At 40.1% G+C, this 9,935-nt stretch overlaps 1 protein-coding gene across 1 annotated transcript in view; it reads right to left on the reverse strand.

Annotated features, from left to right (window-relative positions):
* Nucleotides 1-5,170: 5,170 nt before the first annotated feature.
* The window catches only part of St8sia1 (ST8 alpha-N-acetyl-neuraminide alpha-2,8-sialyltransferase 1), a 154,475-nt gene continuing 149,710 nt past the window's right edge, over nucleotides 5,171-9,935 (reverse strand). Inside the window, exon 5 of the mRNA XM_004634549.2 lies at nucleotides 5,171-5,794. Within this exon, the coding sequence (XP_004634606.1) occupies nucleotides 5,308-5,794 (487 nt within the window). The 3' untranslated portion in view covers nucleotides 5,171-5,307. The remainder of the gene's footprint in view (nucleotides 5,795-9,935) is intronic.

The raw sequence follows: 9,935 nt of genomic DNA on the forward strand, positions 1-9,935 counted from the left end.
GAAATCAAAAGATATAAGCAAAAAATATATATTTTTAATTTTTAAAAATCTTTTATTTATTTCCTTGGTGCATGGTCTTGCTATGCAGCTCAGAGTCATGGTGACCTTCCTGTCTCAGCTTCCCCAGTGCTGGGATGACAGGCGTGTACCACCGTGCCTTGCAACGATAAATGTGTGAGTATGCTCTTCATTCATGTGTGCGTTTCAATCTGTCTCCTCTAAGGTAGACATAAAAATGTCAAAGATGGACCAACACTGAGGATTTGGCAGTATCCATTTTCTGATGGTGGGAAGAAAAATGCCTATAGATTCAAGTCTCCTTCATCTCAAAAGAAAAGAGTAGTTTTATGGTGGTCAACCTACGTATCGTGGCTTTTTTTTTTAAATTAATTTATTTATGTGTGTGTGTGTGTGTGTGTGTGTGTGTGGCCAGCTCAGCCCACCAGGGGGCGGGGCTGGCTGGCATGTGGTGCTGGGGGATTGAACCGCAGTCCCTGTGCTTTGCTAAGCTTGTTCTAAGTAGGTGCCTTAGACCACTGAGCCATCTCACCAGCCCCGCATCGTGGCTTTGGAATTTTAGTTTATAGGCACACACTCCGGGGTTCAGAATCCCAGCCAATCTGTTTCCAGGACTTTTGAAGAAGCTGTGTAGGAATGCATTGAATATGTTACATCTCCCTTGTTTCAAGCACTTAGAAAATCTTTCTAAATAGGTAAAAAAATTCCATTTTTCACCATCACTGGCAGGGCTATAATTAGGTTGGGGTCAGCAGACTCTGCCACGGGACACCCAAATTTAGAGAGCACAACTCTAAGCAAAATAGTTTAAGGTAGTGTTAAAACATAAGCTTCTCAGGAAATTTCCATGCCACCCCTCGAGGCGATGTTGTTAACTCAGCCTACAAACCAAGCCAGCTCCTCCGGTAGGGCAGAGACAGACAGGCCTGCAATGCTAAGGGCAGGGGTAGAGCCCCTCAGACACTTTTCAGGCAGCAGCCTGGGGGTGGGATGGCTCCTCTTTTCCTTGTGCCTCATCCTCTCCTGAGCAAACCACGGTACCGAGTTGCCAGCATGGCCAGTTGCATTCATTGCTGATTACTTTACACATCGATAGAGGCTGCAGGGGCGTTGACATTGCTAATTTACTTTCATCTCGGAAGTGTGCTCTCCCCAAAGCCATATAATCTGAGAGTCAATTTTTATACTGGGAATATATATAGAAATAAAAAGTACAGCAATTACTCTCAGTCCTTATTCCTCAACATTCTTGTCCTCACGTTTCCATAAAACCCTCACAGCTCTCAATCATTGAAATTCTGTAAACAAAAGGTAACGCTACCTGGTTCTGTGGCGAAGCACTTCTATAACACCATAAATTCTTGCTCCAGTTTTTAGTGGACTGGCCTCATTTTTCCACTTAGATTGAATGGGGAAACAAAGCTCTTAATAAAGATTTGTCTGTTACAAATTTCACAAGGTTAGTATTTTCAAACATAGGAATTAAAAACTACAGATGGCTGACTTTCCAACCAAATAGAGGTTCCATGTACTAAAGTTACAAACTACCCTGGCTACCAAAAAGAAGTGTTATTGATAGTGTTTCCATTTTGGGTCACCTACAACATTCTTATAAAGCTTTTTGAAAAATCTAAGGACGTTTGTGGCGCATTTAGGATCCCAGATTTCTTCAGTTATTTTCCATTTTAAGTGAGAATGTCCAGATACAGGTACAAGTAATATTTAGTCTAAACAAAGTTTTAGTCAAAGGGGGGGCATGAGATCACAAAGCCAAACAAAGGAAACTGTCTGAACATCTGCCATGTTGGATCACTTTCCTCCTATCTTGGTTAAAATAGCTAAACTAAACAGAGACAAAATCCAGAAAGCACTCTCCTAGTTTCTTCTGTGAGAATTATGCAGTATAGATCCACAATTTCATATAAACTTTTGGTAAAAATATTCTATATAAAGCACAAGGTCCACAAGTCCTCTTTCATATAAAAAATTCTTTCATATAAAATGTTACTTTTTCCTTACGAAATGATTTAATCCATCACTTGTCGTAATTTTGCTAAGGTGTGATTAAAATAAACAGAGATTGTCCTTATCCATGATCTTTAAAATCAATGCAATTCTCAGATTGGCGGTAATACAAGTTAAAAGTCTTATCAGAGTACTGATTTCTACTCTCCATCCTTCCCTCTTCCCCCATGCAACGCCTTAATTTTTGCCACACACACACACACACACACACACACACTCCTCCACCACTACCACACCAATTTTAAAAATTAGTCTGATGGCAGAGAGGAGGCCCTCTCTTGGCAGATGCATTAAAGGTGATTAGATGTGTCTCAGTGTGTCTACTATAACCCAAGTATCTTCTGACCTCAATAGTAAAAGACAGAATACTAAAATTAAAATTGAACCAACTTGGAAAATACCAGACCCAATTCTAAGGGTCTGAATTTCAGATAAATAAAATTAACAAATGGGAGTACTCTACAGGATAACTCTAAAGAAGTTCCTACTTAGGAACATATTTATTTCAGTAGAGAAAGATGCATAACTTCAGGATACACACACACATTCACAGATATACACACAAACATACACACACACACACACACACACATATACACACACCACAGACTTCTTTAGTTACATGTAACCAAGCACAGCAAAGTGTATATGTATGACATCACTATGAATCATCATTATAAAGTAACACTGAACTATCTTCTACTCTAATAAAACATTCTCATTCAATTCTAAACATACTTTGACTAGTGTGAGGATGTATGTGCATACTTAAGTATATAAGATAATGTAGAATACTCAAACTTTCATCTTGGTCTAATCTAGTTTCTCAACCTTGAGGCTCCAAATATTTTAGATGAGGTAATTATTTGTTGTGAGGGCTGGACCTGGGCACCACAGCTCAGGAAGCAGGGTCTGTGGACGCAGCCACATAGGGCTAGTAGCAGCCTTGAGTCACGACAGGGAAGGCCACCTCCAGACATCGTCGATGGCGTCAGAAAGAGAAAGGGAATCACCTCAGTTGAGAAACACAGGTCTGATAAAATATAACTGGTACTGGCCACTGCTCTTTTGCATTTCAGAACATAATTTAAAAATGTATACACTAAACATTGCAAAAATCTACATCTACTGCATAAATCTATCCCAGAAATTATACCTAGATATAAAACTTCTGGATCACATTTCGAGTGGAACTGTGACACACAGGCTTTATGAGCTGACTGAATGTGTTTTAACAATTTGACAAATGAATGCACTCATCTGACTGATGTTTGATTAATTTATGTGTATTTTTTGTAGCCCTTTTACACCTTAACATAGTATGTTGGTAAAGATGTATTCCTTTCTTAAATATTAAATCATAGTTCATTTGAGGAAATATACTCCAAAGAGGGCTGTGCATGAATACATATTTAACACAGTTCATTCCTAGTGTCTTCCATTACACTTCTGCTTCTATGTAAGATCAAAATAGCAGCCCAGTCTGCAAAGAGAAAGTCAAATTCCTGGCTTGGCAAGCATCAGCATAATCTGTCGTATTGCCAACCAGTCAACCACCATTACAAAAGCTGATTTCTACAATACTCTCAACACTCATTTAGAAATTCCTTACTCAAACAGGGCTTTGTTATCTTGTTACCTCATAAGTTATTCAACTACAAAAAAAAATGACACTTTGTTCATCTCTATGGCATACAAAGTTTCTGCCATCAAGCTGGAGAGTATCCCTACACAGTTCACCAATACTTCATATGACACTTGAGCAAATAATGAGTTTCAGCATCTCCTTTTAGCTTAGGATATCCTAAAGCATGAAGACAAATCTTTATCTTACATGTAAACACATTTACTGGACTGTAATCTGCCCCTAGTGTTTTCTTTCTGTGTGTCAAGTCGGCTGAACCAACCTGCCTAAGGAAAGAGATACTAATGTATGTCCCTTCACTTGTATTAACCATGACTTGGGTGACCATCCTCAACCCAAAGACCGTTCACCAGATGTAGGTGGGAGTCAGAATGAATAATACATTTCTGCTCCTTCTGCAGTAAGCGTTTGGGGGTAAGCCTTGCGTCTCATGCTGGTAGGTGCGTTAGGAGCAGCAACCGCTAAGCTGGCTTGTCTCATATTAACACGTAGGGTGCATTGTATAATGTATTGTGGCTGCCCAACATAGATTTCAAAGTTTTGTACACCAGGTCATGTGGGTTTGGCTCTCCTACATGAGAAGGAGTTTTATTTCATGTGTACATGTCTGTGTGCATCTGTGCACACGCATGACTTATCTTGGAGTGAACACCACGTTACATAGAAACATGATTTGCCTTTTGGTTTATCTCCTGCAAAGACTCAATGTTCTGGCACTGTACTTTCTTCCATCTCTGAACTTTAAATTTTTGCAGACAATTATGCTCATTTACAAATCAATAAAGCACTTACATTGGTAGTCTGTTTACACTAAAATAATAATGACAATGCAAACAGATTTCCATAATGCAGACCTAAAATTGAGTTTATATCATAATGCTGAGGAAGAAAAGTGGCTCAGGTTACCGACATGATGAATCAACAGTCTAAATTCAATGACGCTTGACACCATCAAGTACACTTGACAGAAGAGGAAGAAGCGATTCTTACTTAAAATTGTAGAAATAGAGGGAAGCCATAGTTAATACAGACTTGGTTCAACAAACCACAATGATCAGCTGTAATGTTTTGTATCCTTATTATTCAATAAGGGCTTTTTAAAATCTACCCCATCGCCCTCCCTCTGCCCTGAAATAGGGCAAAAATAAATAGTAATTTTTAAAAACCTACAGTCCTACTACCAGTCTTACTAAGACAGGTCTTTTTGAATGCTTAGTAAGCCAATTTTGTGTTGCCAATCAGCAACACACTTTTTGCCCTGGAATTTTTAAAATTCTACCTTGATTCATTTCTCAGACTCAACAGCTAGAGTTCATCTTGCTTTTTTGAATGCGTTTCTAGATTTGACTCCTACAAATGTGCTTTGCTAACATCATCATCAGGATTTTCCTAGTTGCGGATCCACCGTGTGCTACAAAATGACTCACAGAATGTTTCATTTCTAATTTGTCTTCCAAGCCAACATTAGCTGCAAAGTTCTGCTTGAGTTTTTCTTGGCCTTTTCTCATCTTTCCAAATGGCACATATGAATCCACAAAACAACCTGACCGTTGCCCTTTGGAATTGAGTAGAGAAAACCTAACAAATACCCTGGCGCAGTACCCTCTTCTTCCACTGTCCTAGGAAGTGGCCTGGAGAGCCGGCTCCTCACACGGGTCTAGCTGCATTCTCAGTGCACCAATTTTATGAAGGTACCAGAGCTGGAGAAACTCTTCTGGCATGGCGTGGAAACCAGAGAAGGGCAGGACGTTATCATAGTAGTGGTGGCTGATGGGCTGCCCGTGCATATTCACAGAGAAGGGCCAGAAGCCATAGATGGCCACCTCGTCACAGAGCCCCAGGGCTGCGCTCACTAGAAAGAGTCCTGTGGACAGGCGCTTGGCATGGATTCCCCTACTTTTCCAGAACTTTCCAATGCTACGCAGAAAGTTGGGGTTGGCAAAAAGCACTGTTTGATTGGCACCAACATCTGACAGTGTATAATAGACCCGGAGGGATGGCTCAGTTCCTGTCTTCATAGAAAAGGCTGGCATGTAGACGTAACTGTGGTTGTAGACTTTCATGTTGTCCACGAATGTCTTTCTGGACCAGAGGAGGTTCTGAAACCTATAGGAGAGAAGAAGAGGCTTAATTAAATCTCAAGCAAAAAGAATCATTAAAATCCACCCTAGCGCTTTCTGGTGGAACAAATCATCTCAGCAAAGCAAAGGCACAACACTCCACTTGTACTTAAAATCTTCTGTGAACTTACCATTTATCCTGGCATTCTTACACCCCAGTGCCTTAAACCCAAGTTTAACATTCCACAATAGAGTTCTTCTGAGCAGAAGCACTCTGTCCCCTATTCTGTTCTTTCCCAAAATGCCCTTGGCCTAGAATGTAAAATGCTTTACTGCTCCTGAGTTCATAAAAGTTGTTGGCTGAGGTCTTGATAAAAACTACATTTTTGGTCTGACACAAGCATAGTGAGCCCACTTCCTGATGTATGAATCACAAAGCAACGACTTCTACAGTTCCAATTCCCACTAAAACAGGTACTCAGGTTCATCAGTGCTGTTATAAGTATGATATACATAAAAAAAAATCTCAAAGACTTGTTGCCATTATAACATAATAAAAAGAGCTGTACCCTTTGCTTGCTCCAAAGAACTCTACTTTTCAGTTTGGATTACATAAAGACAGGACCTCTGGTTGGAATGTATTCAAGTATAATTTATGGTGTAGCCCTGATGCATCAGACATTGGGGAAACGTAGCACTAATGACTCAATTTTTCCATCTCAAAAAATTCGAGTCTGGTTGTGAAAACAAACATATAAATGAGGATGATATGCTCCAAATTGATATTTATATAAGGTACTATATAATAAAGATGAAATAAACCTCTAATCCTTCCTTGGAAGAGATAGTGAGGTCTGCGAAAGCTGCAGGGAGGGACAGCGTTTGGTGACCTCTCCTTAGGGACAACACCAGAAAGAGTAGCATCTACCCTGGATGCACAGCTCGGTTAGAGGCAAGAGAGCACTAGCTTACTGCGATCATGACAGCAGTTGCTGTCACTGCAGTACCAGAGATAGGGATGGTGGGGGCTGCAGCTGAAGGAAAAGCACGCTGTGAAAACTTTTTCTGTCCAATTTGTTCAGACACAAGATGACAGTGAAGCTTTTCAGCAGTGACTACGCAGGACACTCACTACAGTTGTTAGATTGCATCTCCTCCCTCAAAAACAAACAAACAAACAAACAAACAAAAACTATGGAAAATAATCTTGGGAAGAGAATGGGAAAGGAGGAGACCAGATAAGAGGCTGCTGAGATAGCAAAAAGGAAAGAAAAGAATCAGGACAAGCAACATCAAGAAAAGGGCAGTGAGCTACACGAGGGCATTGTCATTCTGGATTTCTCACACAGAAAGTGGCTCGTCTTGCATGGTTTGCAGGTGGGACAGCAGCGATTATGAACCAAACCGTGCCACAACTATCAGCGGGGTATCTGACCCCCCATGCTGGCAGGCCCATCACAAATATGTGGGATTAAGATTGAGAATACACAAATCCACAGGATTGCAGGAAGCAATCAGCATTACTGACTCTGTTTGCCAAGAAAGAAGGTGTGTTTCTCATAACCACAAGGAAGGGAAATCCTTCAAGTTTTAAGTCTCTGCTTTAGCAGTTTCTCTAGGGCCCGACAGAGAAGAGATGATGCGGTACCAAAAGCGGTAGAATCTCTTTACCCTAGAAGAAGCCCGAAGCACTTTCAACTGGACTCTAGCGTGTGGCAGCTTCTCAAACACACATGCCTTCTTTCCTGCCATCAAGGGGGATGGACTCTTTTCAGAAATTCCTTCATCTCTTCCATTGTCTACCCATTTGTTCTGCTCCTTGCCTAAAACAGGAGGTTCAAACCCCAGTACCACAATAGACAACAAAAGCAACACCAATGTCTACCCAATCACATAAGCACATCATCAAGAGAAAATCCTACTGCATTGAGCTGCAGTTTTATCACTTTAGTTGGAATAAGCTGGAGTTTACCAATACGTCCTCTCTTAGATTCTGATGAGAGTGGTCCTGGGGGATAATTTTTATTCCAACCTCCCTGGAAGAATAACATATCATTGTAGGCCACTGAACCCTCTACACTAATGCCTCTTTCTTGACACCATCTAGTTTTATCTCTGTTGCCCTTTGAAGAGAAAAAAAGGTAAAGTGCCTATTGTCTAAAGTGGGTTTTCCTCTTTAACATTCATTTTCTCCATTTCTATCTGAATCATTTTCCTCTGTCTCCTAAATATGGTTAAGAACTCCCCCATTACCTTTATTAAAGCATATTGGAGAATTCAAATATATACATATTTAGCCACATGTGTCAGTGCACCGTTGCAATCCCAACACTCTGGGAGGCTGAGACAGGAAAATCACAAATCTAAGCCCAGCCTAGGCTGCTTCGCAAAATAAAAAGAGCTTTGCTCAAGAAGTTACAAGAGGGCTGGGAATATAGCTCCACACAAAGGCCCTGGCTTCAATCCCCAAACCATGAAAATGACAACCACAGAAATGTGTGATTTAAGGTGTGCAATGTTGGATGTACGTTTGCTGAAATGATTAGCATATCAGGTTAGAGCCTAAGAAAAGCCTTGATAGAGTCTGCCTGTGCTGTTCCCAAAACTACCTTCTCCTTCTATTACTTTACCATCAACACTTGCAGAAGAAGCTCATGTGTTTTGACTGCTGCCCTTTCTTGCTTCCACCCGCTCCTTCCCCTGCTCCCATTCCCCAGGGCTTTGCTGGCTGATGGTTCGAACTGGTAATCTGTATCGCTGTAGTGAATGTCACACTCGTGGAGAACATGGGGAACTTCAAGAAAATCGGAACAATTGACATCAATCCTGTCCCCTTGTGTGGGAGGAAGAGAGAAAGATCAAACAAAAGCCTCTCAGGGAACTACATCCCCATCCCTTTTGATTTTTTTTTTTTTTATTTTATTTTGAGACAAGTTCTCACTAAGTCACTAATTTTCCCAGGCGGAGTTCAAATTCACAATCCTCCTGCCTCAGCCTCCTGAATGGCTGGGATTACAGGCACGCACCACCATGCCCAGCACTGCTTCCTATCTTAAAGCGGACTGACAATTCTTAAAAGCAGTGGTCTTCCCTCTTGGAGTTTTAACTTTAAATACGGACATCATCCGTACACCAGTGTGCTCGCCGTCTCATTCTTCAACAAATAACATTACTTAAATTTTTGAATTCAATTCAATAATGATGGCCTACCTAAAATTACTACTATTGTCCTGATGCAGAGTTTAATAGCACTGGTTTTCTACTTTATTAAATTATTAGAAAATTCCAGTAGAAATGAATAGTGCTCGGACTCCTTTCCGAGCCCTTCTCCCACGTGTCAGCCAGCCCTGTCTGCAGCTCCCGTCCGCGGCTGCTGTTTGCACGGGTAGAACCCTCACTGCTCATCTGTTTGTTGCCCTGGTACAGCTCTGCTTCCAAATTAAAACCCAAATTAAACTTTTGCTTCTTAAGCTGACTCTGTCCTTCTGATGCAAGCTTTCGGGATTCTTTCACTTCTCAATCTGAATTGACTGTATCTGTCAGGGCGGTTACTCCTTAGAGACAAGAGCCAGTTGCACTGGTCCTTTGGCATTTAGAACTAGCTCAAAACAGTTGCAAAATGCAGAAGTGTGAAACTATTAGTAATAATTGAAAAAGAAGAAAAATCAAACCAAATTAAACTATGAATTAAGGAAATTAAAATCAGTTAGCCCATGAGTTAAAAAATGAATCAAGATACGTCTATGATGTTAAAATAAGAATAATAAATATGAATATGGGCATGCAGAAAAAAGTTTATCAAAGACTTTAGTGGAAATCACAAAAATGTTGGACATTTCATCGATAAATTTAGTATGTGGTGACAAAAACCAATGAAGTTTAAAATGTTATTTCATAAAATATTGAGCTCGCTAGCTACCAATTTGGAAACTTTTGATGAGAATACAATTACATATCAAAAAATTACAAAGCAATTTCAAGATATTTCAAGGGTAATAAGATGTGTATTTAAAATCCATATTACAAGAAAAATGAAGGAAAATTATTGTGGCCTTAGACAATTATAAAATAGCTTCCAAGAAAGGACGTTAGTGATAAAATTGATTATGTGAAGATGTGAAATTTCTTTTTTTTTCAAAGTTTTATTGATAAAAAGATAGCAATGAGACAGTTTCAAATCAAATCGG

Source organism: Octodon degus, unplaced genomic scaffold, assembly GCF_000260255.1.
Source record: "Octodon degus isolate 3935 unplaced genomic scaffold, OctDeg1.0 scaffold00064, whole genome shotgun sequence".
NCBI lineage: Eukaryota > Metazoa > Chordata > Mammalia > Rodentia > Octodontidae > Octodon > Octodon degus.